The sequence below is a fragment of the Bos indicus genome, chromosome 3 (assembly GCF_029378745.1).
Source record: "Bos indicus isolate NIAB-ARS_2022 breed Sahiwal x Tharparkar chromosome 3, NIAB-ARS_B.indTharparkar_mat_pri_1.0, whole genome shotgun sequence".
NCBI lineage: Eukaryota > Metazoa > Chordata > Mammalia > Artiodactyla > Bovidae > Bos > Bos indicus.
The window spans coordinates 59,925,085-59,948,545 of NC_091762.1; the positions used below are offsets into that span (position 1 = coordinate 59,925,085).

A 23,461-nucleotide genomic window follows, 5' to 3' on the forward strand; every position below is an offset into this window, starting at 1 on the left:
GGCAAGAATACCGGAGTGGGTTGCCATGCCCTCCTCCAGATCTTCCCAACCCAGGAATTGAAGCCACATCTCTCATTCTCCTGCATTGGCAGGCAGGTTCTTTACCACTAGCACCATCTGGAAAGCCTGAACTTCCCTATAACCTTCCAATAAATTCCACTTTTAAGGTAATACATTCTTTTCTTGCTCAAACCAGGTACAATATGCTGCCAAGCTAAAAACCTTAATTTATACATCACCTGTGGGAATGATATGCTTTACCTTTAGCTACCAACTCCGGGAGTTGGTGATGGACAGGGAGGCCTGCCGTGCTGCAGTTCATGGGGTCGCAAAGAGTCGGACACGACTGAGCAACTGACCTGACCTGACCTGACGGACTTTATCTGAAAATTTTGTACTTAGGTTGTTGTGCTCTCCCAGCTGAGACACAGCAGGCAGCCTTTGATCTCTGGGTCTCGCTGCTGCACTAGTATTCTGGTAGGACATGAGCTACTTTGCTTTCAGAATCTGCAAGCCTCCGCCTCTCTCTCTCTTCTCCCCTCAGCCGCCAACCTAGATCAGAGGGAATCTATTTATGACAGTCTTCTTCCCTTTTTATTTTTAGCCAAGACACTTTTTCGATGTTCAGCAAGAAACATACGTCCCCTTTACAAAACCACTGTGTTCTCTTAAGATCCTGGAAGAATGATGAAAATGATTTGCTGCCATCTTCCACTTTCTGTCTTGTCCCAAAACTACTTGGAGGCAATAAATGTATCATTTCTATGTGCCTGAATTGGGAAGCAAGTTTTTTTTTGTTGTTGTAGTGATTACAATTTACTTTTATTTGTATTCCTAGTGCCTCACTCTGCAGATAATCTGCAAAGATTGAGGGGGCGAGTGGAATATTATTAGAAAAAGAATAAGAGTTGTCATTACAAGAATCAGACCAGAGATGCAAAACCGTCTTAGATGCTACAAAGATGGGAAGTCTCCCAAGTCCAGGCTCATGAGAAGCCTTGTAGTTTGACTTCTCCCCCCGAGCTCCGCTTGACCCTGAAGATCTTCCTCATGGCATTTTTCACCTCACTGTTCCTCAGCGTGTAGATCAGAGGATTCAGCAAAGGTGGTTTTACGATGTCAAAGAGGATGACGAGTTTGTCAGCAGCCAGGGTGGTGGAGGGTCGAATGTACATGAACATGGCGGGCACCAGGACCAGAAGCACAGTGATGATATGTAAGCTGCACGTGGACAGAGCCTTGCGCCGGCTCTCAGAAGACCGGCTTCTCAGTTTCAGTAGAATGACCACATAGGAAATTATAAGGATGATGAAGGACACTAAGAAAGAAAAATAAAAAGACACAGAGGAGGAAAAGAAAGGCAATTAACACTTCAAAATATTCCAGTAGCTTAATAATAAAAATAATGGTGTGTATGCTGTCGCTTCAGTTGTGTCCAACTCTTTGCGACACTATGGACTGTAGCTCACCAGGCTCCTCTGTCCGTGGGATTCTCCAAGCAAGAATACTGGAGTGAGTTGCCATGCCCTCCTCCAGGGGATCTTCCCAACCCAGGGATGGAACCCGTGTCTCATGTCTCCTGCATTAACAGATGGGTTCTTTACCAGTAGCCCTACCTGGGAAGCCCCTGGTGGTTATCTTTCAAGATATCTTCATTAGCATTCTTTATTTTTTCTGTTTGTGTATTTTGTTTCATTTTATACTTTACTCATGGATGGAGGGTGTACATTTATTATAAGATGTATCAGGTTGTTTTCCTGGGTACATAGTGGCCCTTTTAAGTCCCTGTAATGCCAGCAATGATTATGCCTATTTTACAAGATGAACAATTTTCATGCATTTTGAAATGCAAAATCATCTGAAACAGCTCTGGAAAGCCACACTTCTTGGGTTTCCAAGAATGTATGGACAACAACCCGTCCATCTTAAACACTGGATTTCGGTCACTGGCGAGGTGTTGTTTAGTCATCTCTTTCATTCACACCTTCTGGCATTCAGTGCTTCCTATTATGCTTTTATGTAATATCAAATCCAGATGGTGGAATATATGGAGGTGCAGCAAATGACTGTGCATGTTTGAACATGTTTCATGACTGGACTTTATAATGGTGGACTTTCTTTCCTAAGTCTTCATTTCTGCCATGTTCTGTGATCATTTTTACCAGGTTATAAAGACATCCTTATAGAGCTAGGGCTTAAGAGAGGTAAATGTTTCAGTCTCTAATTCTGGTCACACTCTTATTCTCTCTTCTCATATCATCCCTTTCTTAACCACAGAACCTCGGAGCTTAGCAGTATGGAGAAGATGGAGACAAAGAAAAAGGAAAAGTCCCCAAAGGGAGAAAAGCTATAAAAGGAAACTGGAGAAAAGAATGAAAACTTGAAAGAGAAGAAGAAGAGAACCGATACTCAAAATATTTTGAAAGTTTTAAAAAGCAAGAGATTAGAATTAGTTAACAACCATTTTTACAAGTGTTGCTTATGCTTCCTCTCCTCATTTTACATCTGCTTCCTGCCCCCGCCCCCACCCCCACCCCATTTATCTCCCCCTCCCCAAGTCTTTCTGATACAAGATACTTCACAAAAATAATACTAGTTTTGTACATGTTCTTTCAATATATGTATTTTATATCTATTGCTCATCATTACTTGGGTTCCTGTAATTAAATAAGAACTGCTTCTAACTACTTAATCATTACTGGTAATGAAGTTGTCCTTCTTGTGAGGAACTGCCTGAGAGGATGATCCAGGGAGCAAATCAGGATTTGAACCTACCTCTTAATTCTCTCCTCAGGATGGAAGCAACTTGTACTCTAGACCTCATCAAGTTGTTTTATATTCTTGTTCATGTTTATATTTCGGGGTTTTTTTTAAGGATTTTTTTTTAAACTTGCATATCCTTGGTATTATTTGAAAACTATTGTTTGACTTTAGCTCTTTTCTTGGATATGAATATAGCCAATAGTAATATTTATGATACTTTATACAAGAGTGAGGGCAAATAAAACCTAGTTCATTCCTTTTATTATAGGTTTGCCTTCTAAGGAGAAACTACCCTGAGATGAAGGTAGCATTATTTTTGGTAGCAAATATTATGTGCTTTGGTATTTTTTTTTAACTTTTCCTGATGTAATAATAAACCTCTTTCATTCAGTAAGCTTAGGAGGGTAAAGAGAGAGATAGCTTCATCCAATGATGGCCTTTCTTTGGACATTTGTTTTAATAATTACCTAGGCTTTGTTGTCTATGTTGCCCTGTTTGTTAACATTCCTTGATGCTAGAAGTGGTTTCCGTCATAAGCTTTTATCCTCATAACTTTACTTCCCAGAGGCAAAGGACTTGCTCTGTGCCTGACTACATTATGAAACACTTGAGTTTGTCTGACCCATCCCTCCACTGGCTGCACCACCCAGGACACTATGAAAATTAAGATGCCACCGACTGGAGGTCAGCAGTAAACCACTGGTTCAGATGAACTTAATCAACATGGAACCCCAAAGTCCAGGCTGTGGAAGGTCATCTCTGAACCTCCTTGAAGTAAGTTTTCGACCAGGTTGTTACTTATCTTAGTGCTGGTCTTTGAGATTCACTGGATTTTTTAAAAAACTGATGCTTGTAGAAGGAGGTAGGACTTCACTGGATGAGGGTGATCATTACCAGGTTCTATTTTCTTTTCTGTTTATAAGGACCTCTTTTTCCTTTGTTGCTATTTTATGCTCAGTGTCTTGGGAGAAATAGTTCTTAGGAATTGTTTCTATTTTATTTTATAGCAGTTTAGACAAACCTAAAGAGAGAGTTGAACGGGAATGAGATGAAATTCAAGGATCAATTTATAAAATATATATGTATATATTTTTTAATCTTAGGTTTTATATAGCTCACAGCCCATCTCTAAACTGGGCTTCCTAGGTGGCACAGTGGCAAAGAATCTGCCTGCCAATGCAGGAGATGAGGGTTTGATCCCTGGGTCTGGAAGATCCCCTGAAGGAGGAAATGGCAACCCACTCCAGTATTCTTGCATGAAAAATACCATGGACAGAGGAGCCTGGTGGGGTACAGTCCATGGGGTTTCAAAGAGTCAGACATGACTGAGCAACTGAGCACATCTTTATGCTCTAATTCACCTAATTCTCACAGGCTACCCCCAGTATTATTTATCATTCACTGATTCAACAAACATCTAGGGAGAGATTTCAAATAGAATATAAGTTCCATGACAGGAATTTAGTTTATTCACTGCTATATCCATAGCACCCGAAATAGTGCCTGGCACATCAGAGATACTCATAAATATTTATTGATGAATGAATAAATAAATGAATATTAGTGCAACTTTAAAAAAAAAAGTTCATTTTAGAGTAAGAGATATACTAAGTATATTGGATCTGGGGTTGTAAACGGCATAAAGCCACATCATTAAGAAAAGAACCCCTTGGAAGACTTGAGGCACACAAGTGTCAGAGGAGATATGTTCCTTTATGTTCAGAGTGGGCAGTTATTTTGTTTTCCAGATTGCTTTTACCTCAAAAGGGGGAAGCAGTTAATTTCATTTTTTCATTTTCACTCTTGTCTAGATGGTAAAAAGATTCTGATCTATGAAAACAATGAATTGGCTTTGTAAGTCTTTTCTGTGTCCATTTAGTGCCTATCTCTGTGGAATTCAAGGGTGTCCACCAGATGGTTGTATGAAGCTTTACAGCTCACCACAGAGGCTGTGAGCAGAGCCAGCCCCTGGTACAGACAGCATGTACTTCTGCGCACAGCTCCTTCACCAGTGCCAGCTGACTCTCACCAGAGTTTCCATTTTTGAGTTTTCTATTTACAACAGTATTTCTGTATCCTTCTAAAGGTCAGCAGTAAAGAAAAAGAGAATTGAAGATGGGGACCTGGGATGTTGCTGGAGGACTTGGCTGGCACCCTCTATCACCCAATTTCTCTCCTGTATGCCTAGTTCAGAACATTGTCTTTTTTTTTTTTTTTTTTCTTTTCCTTTTCTAGCAGCAAAGTCAAAGTGGGAGCCAACTGAAGATTTTGTTGTGGGCACTCTCAGGTAGAAAGGTACCATCTCTTTCCTTTTGTAGTCACAGCAGCAGGTTTTCTGAGGGTATGCTGTGTCTGCTGTGGTGAGACCAGAGATTCTGTCTGAAGACTTTGCTATTATACTGTGCTATAAACAGCACATAACACAGTTTTTTTTATGTCTCAAGTGGAGTGTTATGAAATTTCATTTTATAAGAACCTTAAGTCCTACACATAAATCTCTCTCCAGTCAGTGAGGCCTAATATTTTTTGTTTGTTTTTTTCCCTGTGACTCACTCTGAGTTCATCCAAGGTGAGTATTTTTCTTCGGTCGTGTTACGCAGCATGTGGGATCTTCGTTCCCTGGTCAGGGATCAAACCCATGTCCCCTACTTTGAAAGCATGGTGTGTTAACCACAGGACCACCAGGGAAGTCCAAAGGTGAGTATTTCTAAACCAGCTGGTTAGAAAGGACACAGTGGTGCATTGGGTAAAGCCCAAACTGTGAATCAGTAGCTCAGTTCTAGACTGGACTTTGTTGCTGACCAGCTGAATCAAGACCCTGTGCCTCATTTTTTTTTTTTGTTTGTTTATAAACTGAAGGAATTGCACAAAATAAACAGTAGCAGTACTTTCAGCTGTAATATTGTTTGGTCTCTCCTCTCCACCTTTTTGAATAATGGAATATAAAACAGTGGACACAACTGTAGCATCAGTTCAGTCCAAGCGAAGACTGAGCTAAATAAAATCTAAACAACCTACCAAGTCCTTAGAGGAGGGAACTAGGTGAGCATAGAAAAGTCAAGTTACTTGCCTAAGCCAACAACTAATTAAAAGCAGAAACCTAACATTTTTTTTCAATCATGAATTTTTTTTTTCTCAGAAAAATTTCCCCTTATTTTGTGATGGTGGTGGTGGTAGTCATGGTGGTGGCTGTGGAAGAAACAGAAGTTTTCACAAAAAGTGGAACTTCTATTTCTGCTGAGATGGCACTGCCCATTTTGATATTCCCTGTATAGCTCTTGCCAAAATACTGGTGGCTCTTGTGCAGAAGGATGTGTTCATTGCTTTAACTCCTAGAGAAAAAGACTACCCATTCCTTAAGAAACTAGCACCTTTCTTTGATTTCTTTTTCTTCTGACCACTTTTAAAATCATGCTTATTGTTCAAATAGTAAAGGAGGATAGAAAAATCTGTTCAGACTGTCAAGAAGTAGGAGTTCCAGTCTAGCCTCTGCCTAGGCTTTTGGAAAATCTGATGGCTGAGTAGCATAAACTAGCGTGAAAATAGTAACACTCTGCTGTACACACTGTTTCCTGCTCTGGAAGGAGTGCTGTTTACGTATGAACTCATCACGCTGCCAGAAGCCAGCTCTTCTTGACTTCTCTCTTTGAACACCGTCCCTATTCTCCGTGTTACTCACATTTCCAACTTGAGTCATCTTTAACTCCCTCCCTTTCTCTAATACATTGGAACAGTTGCTGAACTCCATGGATTCCTTCTTTGCAGTATGTCTTACATAAGTTTTCTCATTCCTATTTTTCACGTATGTCACATGAAGTCATGTTTTGTGAGCAGTTTGGAACACAGGTTTGGAGTCAGGTAAAACTGGTTTGAGTCCTAACCCTGATACTTACTACCTATGTGTCATTGCTTAATCTCTGCAACTCTTAATTACCTTATCTGTAAAATGGGAATCATAATTTTATTGGCTTCACAGATTTGTTGTGAAAATTAAATGACCGAATATGTGTAAAATACTCAAAAGAGGGCCTGTTGAATAGGTATTCGGCACATTTGGTTGTTGGTCAGTCGCCCAGTCATGTCTGTCTCTGTGTGACTCCAATGACTTCAGCATGCCAGGCTTCCCTGTCCTTCAGTAGCTCTCAGAATTTGCTCAAACTCATGTCCATTGAGTTGGTAATGCCATCCAACCATCTCATCCTCTGTTGCCCCCTTTTCCTCTTGCCCTTAGTCTTTCCCAGCATCCGGGTCTTTTCTAATGAATTGGCTCTTCACATCAGATGGCCAAAGTATTGGAGCTTCAGCTTCAGCATCCACCCTTCCAATGAATATTTGGGATTGATTTCCTTTAGGACTGACTGGTTTGATCTTCTTGCTGTCCAAGGGACTCTCAAGGTCTTCTCCAGCATCACAATTGAAAAGCATCAATTCTTCAGCGTTTAGCCTTTTTTATGGTCCAGCTCTCACGTCCATACATGATTATTGGAAAAACCATACTTTGACTATATGGAGCTTTGTTGGCAAAGTAATGTCTGTGCTTTTTAATGTGCTGTCTAGGTTTGTCATTGCTTTTCTTTTAAGAAGCAAGAGTCTTTTAATTTCTTGGCTGCCGTCAACATCTGCAGTGATTTTGGAGCTCAAGAAAATAAAGTCTGTCACTGTTTCCATTGTTTCCCCATCTACTATTATGAAGTTTATATTATTTAATATTAATATTTTAAATTAATGATACATAATAATTTAATATGAATTTTTGGTAAATAAAAACCTATGCTATTTTCTTATATTTACTACTTTATAAACATGCTCTGTATTCATTTCTTTGGGCTTGTGGTTCCTTCCACCTAGAATGCAGGGTGGTGTAATGGAAAGAGTACTTGTAGCCCAAAGAGAGTAATAGGTTTTATATACTTATGTGCCAGCTTAGACCTAGTAGTAGTTACATGAATTACTTTTTAAATACTCTGGGGCTTTGTATGGTTTCAGTGAGAAGTCATCTAATTTTTCTCCCATGGGCCTTAGAGGGAGAAGTAGAGACATATCTTCGTATTTTTGCCACAGTGAAGAAGTATTCATTTATAAGAATCACAGTGCTTTCATAATAAAAATACATATTTTTGGGTGAAAGAAAGTTTCTTAATACTGAGGTTACAGAAAAGAATTTTTTGGTCGTTCACTTTATTGCATTTTATAGCATTCTTCTGATTGCTTTATAAACTAGAATTCATTTATTTCTCATTTATATATAGCATGTTAATACAGTGTTTTCTGAGGTAGATAGTATTACTGTCCTCATCTCCTTTTTTGCAAAGGCATAGGGAAGTCAACTAACTTGCTTGAGGTCAGGTGGTTAATAAATAGAAAGGCTGGAATTTGAAACGTGGTCAATCTAGTTCCAAAGTCTATGCTTTTGGCCATTATACTAAATATAACTCTTGATCCTTGGGTTACTTTTTAAGTAAATCTATTTTAATTTAAAAAAAAAAGGATAACAATGCAATTTGAATAAATTTAATTCTATACTTTCAGACAATTCTGTGTATGTGTGCTCAGTCATGTCTGACTCTGTGACCCCATGGACTGTAGCCTGCCAGGCTCCTCTGTCCATGGAATTTTCCAGGCAGGAATACTGGAGTGGGTTGTCATTTCCTTCTCTAGGGGTTCTTTCTGACCCAGGGATCGAACCTGTGTCTCTTGTGTCTCCTGCCTTGGCAGGTGGATTCTTTACTGCTAGTGCTATCTGGGAAGTCTGACAATTCTAATAAGGCCGAAATCACTTTTCAAATACATATTTCTCTGAAGATTGGCTTGATCCAATAATAAAATTAAGAGTATATTGAGCAATGGAACAAACCACTGGTTACAGAACCCTAGGGTTGCACAGAAGTTTTTCTGGGATCTGCAGGTTGCTAAGTGATGAGCATAAAAGTGGCTCTGGGCCTCCATTTTCATTTCAACCAGTGTAGCCTTGTTTTATCTGTTTAAAAATTGGGATCCTAAATAAGATTTTTTGAAGAACGAGCTTTGGGTTTTAAAAAGTGAAAAAAAATCACTAATCAAGGGAAATAAATGGATAGCATATTTAGTCAAGAACACATGTTTAAACTCTCTTCACTCATATATAATAGAAAAAAAAAATCGTATCTGGCCTCAATGGATTTTATAGTATTTTGAATGTTCAACTTTTAAAAAAAATCCTACTTTTTATCCTGAGATTGGAAGTGTTTCCTGTAATTTACTTTCCATTAAGTTAAAACACATATCAAATGTCAAACAATAATCAGTATCAAGGCTGCAAAGAACAAAGAACTTTATTCGGGATCTTAAGATTTGCAGTTCAGGAGATACAGATTTGGTAAAACAAGAGTGTTCCTGGAAAGTGAGTCAGGGGCTTATAAGGCACAAGCCATAAAATGGTTAAAATTGTCCGGCAGGAATTATGATTAACTATGACACAAGAAAGGAAGTATTTGTCCTTAATGGATAGATAAGCTGTCATGACTTATTTTAGGGTAAGGGTCAAATAAGTATTTTGAGTTTCTGGATCATTGGGAAGATGTTCTGGATGCCTATGTTGAGACAATCGTGATTGAAGCTCAGATTTCATCTGGGCTGTAAGTGCATGCATGCTAAGTCACTTCAGTCCTGTCTGACTCTGGCCTGCCAAGCTCCTCTGTCCATGGGATTCTCCAGGCAAAAATACTGGAGTGGGTTGCTATGCCCTTCTCTAGGGGATCTTCCCGACAGCAATTGAACCTGTGTCTCCTGCAACTCCTGCATTGCAGGATGATTCTTTACTGCTGAGCCACTAGGGAAAGCCCCATCTGGGCTGAGACATATGTCAGTCACTCTTCCTTGATGGCCTCCCACCTCTATTTTAAATAGCTCTGTTGGCAATACCGATGCCATTTTGATTTTCCTGTTACACAATGTTGGCTTGGAAGGGAGGGGGAACTGAAAAAAAGATAAGCAACAGCTGGAAGAATGCTCCTTGGATCTACTTAGAATACAATGAAGGCCCTGAACATGCCCTCTTATTCTCTAGGACCCACTTGTGAAAATGCAGGTTATTGGGTCACCCAGAGTTCTGGATTAGACTTTTAGAAGTATGCTTCCAAAATATCATCTGTCTTAAGGAAAAGTACAGTTCTACCAGCAACCAGTTTTTCCCTATTATAGGAAGCAGGACTCTGGTACTAATGATTCAAAATTTTGAGTGAATAGTTTATTTGGCCTGGGAATGCACAGCATTCCTAACCTAATTTCCCGTCCTAATTATGATTTGCTTTAGGTGAGTGGCATTTAAAAGGACTTTCCCTTGAGAGGCACTCACCAGTGGGGGACAGGCTGTCGATTTGAGAGAATGCTGATAGCATGAGAAAGTCAGCCTGGTATTAACATTCCTTGTGGAAAATCAACGAAATAGTAACCCACGTAGGGAATAATTGAGAGTTGATTTTACAAGGAAAACTCATGACTCTAGTTGACTTTTTATTTAATTCAGCTGTAACTCTAATCTCCATGGCATACCTTGTCAATGCTCTTATCTCTAAGAGTGAATTAATAAGACACTGATAGAGCAGGAGAAGGGAAATCCTCAGTCCTCACCACTGGCACAGCCAACAAAGCTCCGGATGCCTGCAGGCCTACTTTAAATGAAGTAAGATTTCAATTCCTGCTGAAACCAGTTATAGAATTCTAAAGCTACAGAATTTATTATTTAAAGTTTTTTTTATTTAAAGTTACCTTTTAAAATCATTCCTGGGCTTCCCTGGTGACTCAGTGGTAAAGAATCCGCCTACCAATGCAGGAGACACGGGTTCCATCCCTGATCCGGTGGATCCCACGTGCCACAGAGCAGCTAAGCCTGTGAACCACAAGTACTGAGCCTATGCTCTAGAGCCAGAGCTGCAACTACCGTAGCCCACAAGCCCTAGAGCCCGTGCTCCACAACAAGAGAAGCCACCACAATGAGAAGCCTGTGAATCACAACTAGAGTAGTCCCTGCTCGCTGCAACTAGAGAAAAGGCAGCGCAGCAACAAAGACCCAGCACAGCCAAATATAAATAAATAATAAAAAATAAAACAGGTAAGCAACAAGGATTTATTGTATAACCCAGATGGTCAATACGGAAATCAGGTTGATTATATTCTTTGTAGTCAAAGATGGAGAAGCTCTATGCAGTCAGCAAAAACAAGTCCAGGAGCTGACTATGGCTCAGATGATGAACTCCTTATTGTCAGATTAGACTTAAATTGAAGAAAGTAGGGAAAACCACTAGACCATTCAGTTCAGTTCAGTTCAGTTGCTCAGTTGTCTCCAGCTCTTTGCAACTCCATGAACTGCAGCACTCCAGGCCTCCCTGTCCATGACCAACTCCTGGAGCCTACCCAAACTCATGTCCATTGAGTCGGTGATACCATCCAACCACCTCATCCTCTGTCATCCCCCTCTCCTCCTGCCCTCACTCTTTCCCAGCATCAGGGACTTTTCCAATGAGTCAGCTCTTCGCGTCAGCTGGCCAAAGTATTGGAGTTTCAGCTTCAATATCAGTACTTCCAATGAACATCCAGGACTGATCTCCTTTAGGATGGACTGGTTGGATCTCCTTGCAGTCCAAGGGACTCTCAAGAGTCTTCTCCAACACCACAGTTCAAAAGCATCAATTCTTCGGTGCTCAGCTTTATTATTATTTTTTTTATACATCAGTGTCTCTTTTACTGTCTCGTATACAGGGTTATTGTTACCATCTTTCTAAATTCCATATATATGCGTTAGTATACTGTATTGGTGTTTTTCCTTCTGGCTTACTTCACTCTGTATAATAGGTCCAACTTTCACATACATACATGACTACTGGATAAACCATAGCTTTGACTAGATGGACATTTGTTGGCAAAGTAATGTCTCTGCTTTTTAATATGCTATCTAGGTTGATCATAACCTTCCTTCCAAGGAGTAGCATCTTTTAATTTCATGGCTGCAGTCACCATCTGCAGTGATTTTGGAGCCCCCCAAAATAAAGTCTGTCACTGTTTCCACTGTTTCCCTATCTATTTCTCATGAAGTGATCGGACTGGACGCCATGATCTTCGTTTTCTGAATGTTGAGCTTTAAGCCAATTTTTCACTCTCCTCTTTCACTTTCATTAAGAGGCTCTTTAGTTCTTCTTCACTTTCTGCCATAAGGGTGGTGTCATCTGCATATCTGAGGTTATTGATATTTCTCCCAGAAATCTTGATTCCAGCTTGTGCTTCTTCCAGTCCAGCATTTCTCATGATGTACTCTGCATATAAGTTAAATAAGCAGGGTGACAATATTTAGCTTTGACATACTCCTTTTCCTATTTGTAACCAGTCGGTTGTTCCATGTCCAGTTCTAACTGTTGCTTCCTGACCTGCATACAGGTTTCTGAAGAGGCAGATCAGGTGGTCTGGTATTCCTATGAACTGTATAAAAAATATCTTCACGACCCAGATAATCATGATGGTGTGATCACTCACCTAGAGCCAGATAGCCTGGAATGTGAAGTCAAGTGGGCCTTAGGAAGCATCACTATGAACAAAGCTAGTGGAGGTGATGGAATTCCAGTTGAGCTATTTCAAATCCTGAGAGATGATGCTGTGAAAGTGCTGCACTCAATATGTCAGCAAATTTGTAAAACTCAGCAGTGACCACAGGACTGGAAAAGGTCAGTTTTCATTCCAATTCCTAAGAAAGGAAATGCCAAAGAATGCTCAAACTACCTCATAATTGCACTCATCTCACACACTAGTAAAATAATGCGCAAAATTCTCCAAGCCAGGCTTCAGCAGTACGTGAGCTGTGAACTTCCAGATGTTCAAGCTGGTTTTAGAAAAGGCAGAGGAACCAGAGATCAAACTGCTAACATCTACTGGATCATTGAAAAAGCAAGAGAGTTCCAGAAAAACCTCTATTTCTGCTTTATTGACTACACCAAAGCCTTTGACTGTGTGGATCACAATAAACTGTGGAAAATTCTGAAAGAGACCATTCAGGTATGACCTAAATCAAATTCCTTACGATTATACAGTGGAAGTGACAAATAGATTCAAGGGATTCGATCTGATACAGTGCCTGAAGAACTATGGATGGAGGTTCAACACATTGTAGAGGAGGCAGTGATCAAGACCATCCCCAAGAACAAAGAAGTGCAAAAAGGCAAAACGGTTGTCTGAGGAGGGCTTACAAATCGCTGAGAAAAGAAGAGAAGCTAAAGGCAAAGGAGAGAAGGAAAGATATACCCATTTGAATGCAGAGCTCCAAAGAATAGCAACGAGAGATAAGAAGGCCTTCCTCAGTGATCAGTGCAAAGAAACAGAGGAAAACAATAGAATGGGAAAGACTAGAGATCTCTTCAAGACAATTAGAGATACCAAGGGAACATTTCTTGCAAAGATGGGCACAACAGAAGCAGAAGATATTAAGAAGAGGTGGCAAGAATACACAGAAGAACTATACAAAAAAGATCTTCACAACAGATAATCATGATGGTGTGATCACTTGTCTAGAGCCCAACATCCTGGAATGTGAATTCAAGTGGGCTTTAAGAAGCATCGCTATGAACAAAGCTAGTGGAGGTGATGGAATTCCAGTTGTTGATGCTGGAATCCTAAAAGATGATGCTGTGAAAGTGCTGCACTCAATATGTCAGCAAATTTGGAAAACTCAGCAGTGACCACAGGACTGGAAAAGGTCAGTTTTCATTCCAATTCCTAAGAAAGGCAATGCCAAAGAATGCTCAAACTGCCTCACAATTGCACTCATCTCAGAAGCTAGCCAAGTAATCCTCAAAATTCTCCAAGCCAGGCTTCAATAGTCTGTGAACCATGAACTTCCAGATATTCAAGCTGGATTTAGAAAAGGCAGAGGAACCCGAGATCAAATTGCCAACATCTGTTGGATCATTGAAAAAGCAAGAGAGTTCCAGAAAAACATCTACTTCTGTTTCATTGACTCCACCTAAAGCCTTGGACTGTGTGGATCACAACCAAGTATGGAAAATTCTGAAAGAGATGGCAATTCCAGACCACCTTACCTGCCTCCTGAGAAGTCTGTTAGCAGGTCAAGAAGCAACATTAGGGCCTGATGTGGAACAACAAATTGGTTCCAAATTGGGAAAGGGGTACATCAAGGTTGTATATTGTCAACTTGCTTATTTAACTTATATGCAGAGTACATCATGAGAAATGCAGGGCTGGATGAAGCACAAGCTGGAATCAAGATTGCCAGCTGCTGCTGCTGCTGCTAAATCGCTTCAGTCGTGTCCGACTCTGTGCGACCCCATGGTCTGCAGCCTACCAGGCTCCTCTGTCCATGGGATTTTCCAGGCAAGAGTACTGGAGTGGGGTGTCACTGCCTTCTCCACAAGATTGCCAGGAGAAATATCAATAACCTCAGATCTGCAGATGACACCCCTCCTTATGGCAGAAAGTGAAGAAGAACTAAAGAGCCTCTTGATAAAAGTGAAAGAGGAGAGTGAAAAAGTTGGCTTAAAACTCAACATTCAGAAAACTAAGATCATGGTATCCAGTCCCATCACTTCATGGCAAACAGGTGGGGAAACAATGGAAACAGTGAGAGACTTTTTTTTGTGGGGGAGGGGCCTCCAAAATCACTGGAGAGGGTGATCACAGCCATGAAATTAAAAGACGCTTACTCCTTGGAAGGAAAGTTATGACCAACTGAGAGAGTATATTAAAGAGCAGAGACATTACTTTGTCGGCAAAGGTCCGTCTAGTCAAAGCTGTGGTTTTTCCAGTAGTCATGTATATATGTGAAAGTTGGACTATAAAGAAAGCTGAGCACTGAAGAATTGATGCTTTTGAACTGTGGTGTTGGAGAAGACTCTTGAGAGTCCCTTGGACTGCAAGGAGATCCAACCAGTCCATCCTAAAGGAAATCAGTCCTGAATATTCATTGAAAGTACTGATATTGAAGCTGAAACTCCAATACTTTGGCCAGCTAATGTGAAGATCTGACTCACTGGAAAAGACCCTGATGCTGGGAAAGATTGAAGGCAGGAGGAGAAGGGGTTGACAGAGGATGAGATGCTTGGATGGCATCACTGACTCAATGGACATGAGTTTGAGTAAGCCCCAGGAGTTGGTGATGGACAAGGAAGCCTGGCGTGCTGCAGTCCATGGGGTTGCAACGAGTAGGACACGATTGAGCAACTGAACTGAAGAAACATATGTATTGTATAACAAAGGGAACTATGTTGTAATATCTTGTAATAACCTATAGTGGAAAATTATCTGAAAATCTATACATATATGGCTAAATCACTTTACTGCACACCTGAAATTAACACAATACTGTAAATCAACTAAACTTCAATAAAATTTTTAAAATTAATTTATTTTTTACTGAAGGATAATTCTGTTTTACAGAATTTTTTTTTAATTAAATAATTAAAAAATTTTTAAAGAGCATTCTTGAAAGAAAGTCTTCCTATGGAAGGCAAAGTCCTGGTCTGAAACAAGGTTGTATTTGAAAGAATATTCAAACAGAGCACCTTCCAGTGGAGTTTTATAAATGCATCTGTGTTGGTTTTTTTGCAACCTTAGTTCAAATGTAGTGAGTTTTGGAGAAATTGGACCAGTAGTTAAATGGAAAATTATGCTGGCTCTTTCCATAGTAGTTTTGGTATCTGATTATGATTCACAGCCCTGACTTCAGCTAATGATGTGGCATCTTTTGTCTTTCTGAGCAACACTGCCTCCTTGTGTAATGAGAATGACCTTCTAACCCATTAATCTGTATAATTTTAAATATATTTTTTCGTTTGAATTTATTTATTTTTCTTTCTTTGGCTGCACCATTTGGAACCTGTGTCCCCTGCATTGGGAGTATGCGGTCTTAACCACTGGACTGCCAGGGAAGCCCCTTGTTTGAATTTAGTCTCTTAAACAACCCCAACCAGAGAGGGTGCCTCACTGAAGAAGTATCTTTGTGCCCACATTTGATAATTTCCACTGATAAGGTCAACTGTCTTGTTTTCAGGGACTGTTTGCCCAATTTGGTATTATTTTGGTCTTTGATATTTTTTACTGTTATTTCTAATCCCTCTCATTATCACTTTAAAGTGGTAGAAAGCAATAGAAAAGTGAATGAAATACAAAACAATATTTTTGCTACTTATTACATTGTCTTGTAAAGTTTTTGTTGGAGGAAAGATAGAAAAGGTAAAATCATCCACTAATCAGAGATTCAATTATACAGATATTCTAACTTTATCAAAAACAGTTGATCCAAAGTAGTAAAGCCTGATGCATTTAAGTTACATATTTTCTCACCATTTCCTACTTAATCTTGGTTCAGGAGATTGGTGCTATTTAGCTCCATGCAATTCATCCAACAAATACCTATGTGCATCTGTTGCTGCTGCTGCTGCTGCTGCTGCTAAGTTGCTGCTGCTAAGTCTCGACCCTAAAGATGGCAGCCCACCAGGCTCCTCCGTCCCAGGGATTCTCCAGGGAAGAACACTGGAGTGGGTTGCCAGTTCCTTCTCCAATGCATGAAAGTGAAAAGTGAAAGTGAAGGCGCTCAGTCGTGCCCAACTCTCAGGGACCCCATGCACTGTAGCCCACCAGGCTCCTCTGTCTATGGGATTTTCCAGGCAAGAGTGCTGGAGTGGGTTGCCAGTTCCTTCTCTGGTGCATCTGTTAGGAACACTCTTTTTCAGATGCTGGAGAACAAAATAGAGAAAAACCTTGCCCTCATGGAGCTTATCTTCTAGTGAGGAAACAGATAAGAGAGATACTAATATACAGTTAACCCTTGAACAACATGGGTTTGAACTGCATGGATCCACTCTTATTTGGACTTTTTTCATTAGTAAATACTATTGTACTACAGGATTGATGGTTGGTTGAATCTGCAGATATAGAGGTTATATGTGTTACATATAGAGAAATTATGTGTTACACACTGATTTTTGACTGCACAGAGGGTTGGCGCCCCAACCCCTTTGTTTTTTGAAGGGCTCACAGTCTATTATTTTAGATGGTGGTAAGTGCTAAGGAGAAAAAACAGAGAAAGGGGGTAGTGAACATCCAGAGTGAGGAGTGATATTACAGTGTTAGCTAGGGTGCCAGGGGAGGCCTTACTGAGGAAGTGATATTAGAGTGAGGTGAGGGGAAGAGCAGACCATGCCATGAGGATATTTGGGAGAGGAATGTTCCATGCACAGCTAACAGCAAGTACAAAGATCCTGAGAAGGGAATGTGTGCCTGGCTTATTTGAGTGACAGCAAGAAGGCCAGCATGGCTGGAGCTGAGTGAACAAGCAGCAGAGTCATAGAAGATGAGACCAGACAGAATCTTATAGCCTTTGCAAGGATTTGGGATTTTAGGCCATTGTGAAGTTTTGAGCAGAGAAGTGAGATATTTTGACTTATTTTTTAACAGAATAGAATGCAAACAGATTAGAGTGAAAGTAGAATATATGACTAGAAGACTGGATTTTGACTTTGTAATCTACCCGCCCCCATTTTGGGCACCAAAATCTGTTACCAGAAGGTGTGTGTAGGGGGAATCCAGCTGCTCGCCGCTCAGAAGCCAATAAACAGGCCAGGTTGGTGGAAAGGAAAGTTTGCTTTGTTTCAGATGCCAGCAGCTGGGAAGGGGAGGGTGGTAGACATCTGTCCAGAGGCCAACTACCCCCACTAACAAGCAGGAGGTGAGAGCTCTTAAAGACAGAGTGGGGTTGGGGGGAGGTTGCATGCAGAAACAACATAATCACCTCTAACAGTCATCGTCAACTGGTCATCCGTGGTCTGACTAGCATCATCTTGTTTGTTTTAGGTACGGTTAATCTTTAGCTCCGGGGTGCACTTGTTCCCATTTCTTTGTGGTCAGTTCTTGGAATTGTGGCAGCTCAAGTCCAGGGTCCAGTCTGGTCATCATGTAGCTAACTTCTCCACCTGCTGTTTTGGTATCTATAAGACAGCTCACAGGATATGGCTCAGAATATTATATCCATAGCCTTTGAGAAAGAACTAAAAATCCTTGACTATGCTTAATGACTACATTATTATCATTATTTAGTCTCTTTTGACTGTTTTTCTTTGTTTCAGCATTTCCCACTTCTCTGATTAAACTTATTCTTTGACTAAAGTTTTCCACAGTCTAAGGCATCCAGAGGACATGGTGGAGGGGGCAAGGACCATATGGTATTGCTCCGTTTCAATGCCATCATTTATTCTGGAGTATGCATACATTCATGAATGAAGAATTCGTTAATAATGTACAGGGTACTGGTCATCATCAAGGGTTTGTTATTAATAATGAGTTACCATATAATAAAGTTGAATACTGAGTAGGGAATAATTTTTAGAATTCTCAACAGTAATCAACAGGGAAATTTTTGTTTAAACAGCAAATGAGTAGATTGCAAATATGATTTTAATTAGTATTTTATGTTCATAGAAACCTACCCCATTTTACAAAATTGTGACTTATATAGAAAGAAACTTAGGATACTTAGGGATAGTTCATTTTCTAAGAGCAACCCTTTCCTGAATGTGTTAATCTAGTCTAAACATTTTAGCTAGGAAGATCTTTTGACAAAAAACGGAATACAAACTTGTTCTCTTTTCCTTTTTGTATATAAGTACTCAGCCTTCACAGCAGTTCTGCTTCCCAGCAGTCTTGATTACATTGCAACTGTTTATGTTTTCCTAGAACTACCTTAAATGCACGGCATCACCATTGTATTGTATTGTAAAAAACGTGTATAAATTCACGTTTTTCAAAATTAATGTTTCGAAAACTTTAGCATTATGACCCAAATGCTAGTCCCTGAAAGCAGACTGTGGTTTCTGTATATACTCTGGTAGCTCAGACAATAAAGAATCTACCTGCAATCAGGAGACCTGGGTTTGATCCCTGGGTCAGGAAGATCCCCTGGAGAAGGAAATGGCAACCTACTCCCATATTCTTGCCTGGAAAATCACGTGATGGTGGAGCCTAGTGGGCTAAAGAGGTGCACACGACTGAGCGACTAACACACACACACACGGACACACACACGGACACACACACACACACAGAGTAAGAGCTTCACACATTTTTGAATTTGCAGAGTTCCCTTACATTACCCTTCTATTCAGGAATCATTAATTTGAGCATTAAAGGCTTTAATAGTGTTGATGGTGTTCAGCCACCACTAATGTGGCAGCTCTCAAGGATATACCTCTTGTCCTTGAAAAGATTCTGTCAGTGGCCTGAGGTAAGAGAAGCTGTCAATGATCCCATGACTTAATGCTCACGAAAATCTTTTATTATTTATTCACTCAACATATAATTATTGGACACCTATTATGTGCAAACTGCTGTGAGAGGATTTAGATATTCAAGAATCAAAAGAAATGGCCTAGGCAAAGGGGGGCAGGGAGGGAGGAACATCCTTGATGTACAGGTAGTATGTACCATAGCTATAACTAGCTTCAGACTGCCCAGCAGCACTTTAAGAAAGTCAGATGCCTGGATTGGACTCTGCAGAGCACAACGAGGGACACCTTCACATAAAGGCTGTGTTTCCTGGAATCGATACTTGTATTTGTCTAGTGCCAAGTTAAAGGCATCAAATTATAAAACACTCCTCCGTAACATTTTCTCAGTGAGATTCCCAGGGCTTTTAATATCTCCAGAATATATTTTGCCATTTTTCCATAAAACTCAAAAGTAATAAAAGCTATAAAAAATCCACTAAAAAGACTGCAAAAAGTAGAAGACAAAGGGCACTCTGATGAAGAGGGGGACAATAATGACATGAATGAGCTGGAAGAGGAGCCCAAGGACGACCCTAGTGAGGTCAAAGGCTATAAAGACCTGGACAAAGTAGTACAGTCTTTACAGTTTGATGTTATCCTGAAGACAGGCCTAGATACCGGGAAAGGTTAAAGTGGGAGATGCATTGGATCTTCTCATTGGAGAGGATATAGAAGTGGAAACAGAGAAAGTGATGTGGATTCTCCTGAAAAAAGTGCTGAGGGAGAAGATCAGCAATGAGAAGTACAGAGTGGTGGTACGACGGTGGAAAAAGTTACAACTGCCTAAAAAGAGTATGCTCAAATAAATGGATCGCTTGTCTCCAATAAAGCTGCTTTCTAGCGGTGCAGGAAGGGGCCAGGTTCAAAAGAATATATTTTTGTTAAAGTTCTCTCACCATTTGTGGAAGATGCCGAGCCGTTTGTGGAAGTCAGGATCCACATGGGGAGGGAGGAGGGAGGAGGGTTCAGGATGGGGAACACATGTATACCTGTGGTGGATTCATTTCGATATTTGGCAAAACTAATACAATATTGTAAAGTTTAAAAATAAAATAAAGTAAAAAAAAAAAAAAATGAAGATGCTTCCCTTGGCCTGGATTTCCCTCCCAGGCTTGATTTGTTTGCATTTTGACCTCATGAGCAAGAGTGAGACGTGTGCTGAATAAGCTAAACTCAGAGACAATTTACATGATCAGCCCGCTGTTTCCCAGGTTCACTGCCTCGAGAGGCAGTGTAAAATAAGCTGGCATTGTTCTTAGAAAAAAAAAAAAAAAGAAATAGCCTAGAAAATGTATGCATTATCTTCAACTAATACTTTTCTACTATTAACAACTTTACCTCTGTCCCTAAGGATTACTTTCATAAACTGAAAATAAATCTTAATCATAAAATGTACAGATATAGAATGTTACATATTCTATTGTGACCCCGTATTTGAGAATTAACTGTCTTTTTTCCTCAGGCTTAGAATAGAGAAGGATCTATTGTCCCTTATCCTTCCACTTCCCACCCATACCCAAAGTTGTTGTTGTTTCTATAATTGTATTTCTTTATTTTGGCTGTGCATGGGCTTTTTCTCTAGTTGTGACAGATGGGGGCTACTCTCTAGTTAGAGTGTGCGGGCTTCTCATTGCGGGGATTTCTCTTGTGGAGTGCGGTCTGTAGGGTGCGTGGGCTTCAGTAGCCGTGGCATGTGGCCTTAATGGTTGCTGCTCACAGGCTCTAGAGCACAGAATCAGTAGCTGTGGTTCACGGACTTAGTTGCTCTACAGTATGTGAGATCTTCCCGATTTAGGGATCGAACCCTTGTCTCCTGCACTGGCAGGCAGATTCTTTACCATTGAGCCACCAGGGAAGCCCACGCCCAAAGTTCTTAAATATTTATTTTGTCTTCTCTGATCATAGTTGCTGATTCCCTCTGATTAGCCAAGCTTGTTTGTTTGACACAGACTCAGTATTCATGCCTTTAAGGAATTTCCCTGTCAATTCTAGGATGGATTACCACCTGTGCTCCCTCAGTTATGTTTCCCTGGATACCAGAAAAAAACGTTCAAGCTCTTTGCTGAAGCTGTATTTAGGGCCAGTCTTATTAAAGCATGGATTTTACTAGGTGCTCAAAGCCTTGTTTGAGGCCCTTCTCCACTGCAGCCCCTCAGGGCCCCGTGATGTCCCTTGGCTACTGGTGCCTCAGGGTCACTTGAGAGGTCTCCTTCCTCCCGAGAGCAATCTCAACCTCTCCTAACCTTTCCTTCTTCAGTCCTTCATCTAGAATTTTATAGGAACAATTTTTGAGCAAACAAATAAATCCTCATGGATCTCGTCAAACCACAGTAAATCACAACATTCTACCTTTGGGGTAGCTGCACTGTAGATTTATAACCAGAGTATATTTTTGGAACTAGAAAGAACCTTAGGCTTTTCTGGTTTTGTTTGTTTGCTTTTTTAGTACTCATGATCTTTGCTTAAAAGAAACCTTATTTAGAAATCCAGCATATAAAACAAGTGAGAGTAGAGCTGTGCTAGATGGAGGTGTAATGGGTACCCACATGTTCTAATTTCTCACTCTCCACAGCCGCAGAGCCCCCAGAGACACGGTAGAAACACTCTCCCACAGAGACCTCTGCAAACCGCCTGATTTGCTAGATGTAGATTGCCCAAGAGCTTCATTTTGTGTACTTCCTCCTGCCTTTTGGAGGTCTGATCTCTGCTCTCAAAAACTTGAGGCTGTTATTTACCTGCCCCCAACCTGGAGAATCCCAGGGATGGCGGAGCCTGGTGGGCTGCTGTCTATGAGGTCGCACAGAGTCAGACACGACTGAAGTGACTTAGCAGCAGCAGCAGCAGCAACCTGCCTGGAGGCTAACAACACTTCACTGTGGTGAATGTCACGAGGCTTGTTTTGATGGATAAGGGTCGTGGAAACTATTCCAAGAGCCAGCATACAAGGGCTAAGTTTTCTTTTATTACAGCATTACACTCTTAAAAATATTGTAACAAAAATAAAGACTTGTGAAAATGTTCTCCTTTCCAGTGAGTGTGGTGAGAAAGCACTAGCGTCTGAAAGACACAAAACAATTCTCATTCTCCCTTCAGCTTTTGATGGGCAAAATCCAGTTGAATTGCCCTTCATATCAATAGTCTGTGTCCCCAGAGAAATCTAAGCCCATTTCCATTACTTTAATGAAAGTGGAGGGAGGCTTGGCACCAGGCTGATAGCAGTGATCATATATTGGAAAAGTCCATGTTAGAGAACACATTGTTTTCTTTACTTGGCCCACAGGACAATTTAGGACAGATAGAAGATAATCAGGAAGCTTGATGTAGGCAACTTAATTTAGTTTAGGCTTCCGATTTAAAAATAAAACCCCCATGTTTAATGGTGAAGGAAGCGGAGGGAAGTAAATAGAAGGCTCCTTTGTTTTTTATTCCCGGTAATTAAATTTTGCCATCACAATAGACCACACCCTTCTGCAGAGGCTATGGGATATAGAGGAAAGTATGGGAGCTTTCAAGTCTTTCATTTTTTTTTTTTTGTCATTAATCTATACTTTTTCCCCATTCCCTCCCTCCTCTCCTTCTTTTCTTCCCTTCCTTCCTTCTTCTCTTGACAGTAGTTTTTGTCTCCTAAAATGTGCTCGGTGTTGCTAGCTGCTGGGGTCACAACACTAAATTACACAGTATGGTGCTTCGGGAGAATTCCTGTTCCATCTTTGCCATTTACTGACTAAATGACTTTTGCCAAATCACTTAATATCACTGAGCCTCAGTTTTCTCTTTTACAAAATGGGAGCAATAGTAGCTCCACACAGAGTAGCAACAATGAAATAATTAAATGAGATAGCATGTGTAAGTTACCTCCAGAGTGCCTGGCACAGAGTAGGGGCTTAAAAAATGGGAACCTCTTATAGATTCCCGTCTTTATAGTCATTATAATCTGATTCAGGTTCATCTTTCCACATCTTATAAGGAATTCTCTGAGGGTTTTGGCATCTGGCTCTTCATTTCATTCTGCCTCAGTCAGCAATTCATAGGCCAGCAATGGCTCCATCCCAGAGATTCTGAATTCTCAAAACCCCTTCCATACTCCAGCTTCTGTCCTTCAAACTCTCTCTCCAAGTTCAGTCTCCCACTAAATGGGATTTTCAATTCTTTTGACATCCCTGGTTTCTGGATCTCATCTCAGCTTCCCAGACTGTCAACCTTCCACACTCCATCCCATCCCTTTTGCCCACGGCTTCATTTCCTTCCACATTCTTCCTGCACACCACAGCCAAACTCTTTGCTGTAGTCTCACCAGAATATTACTTATTGCATTGCTTGGTAATCTGTCACTTAATCAGCCCAATTACAGATTTTTTTTTTCCTTCTTATACCTTTGGTTTACCTGTTGCTGCTGTAGA

The 23,461-nt window shown here is 40.5% G+C and overlaps 1 protein-coding gene and 1 pseudogene across 1 annotated transcript in view; both read left to right on the forward strand.

Annotated features, from left to right (window-relative positions):
- Nucleotides 1-3,277: 3,277 nt before the first annotated feature.
- Nucleotides 3,278-23,461, forward strand: part of LOC109556136 (uricase) — a 98,984-nt gene continuing 78,800 nt past the window's right edge. Inside the window, exon 1 of the mRNA XM_070786212.1 lies at nucleotides 3,278-3,537. Coding sequence (XP_070642313.1) covers nucleotides 3,472-3,537 — 66 coding nt within the window. The 5' untranslated portion in view covers nucleotides 3,278-3,471. The remainder of the gene's footprint in view (nucleotides 3,538-23,461) is intronic.
- Nucleotides 19,094-21,660, forward strand: LOC139179481 (mitochondrial transcription rescue factor 1 pseudogene; annotated as a pseudogene).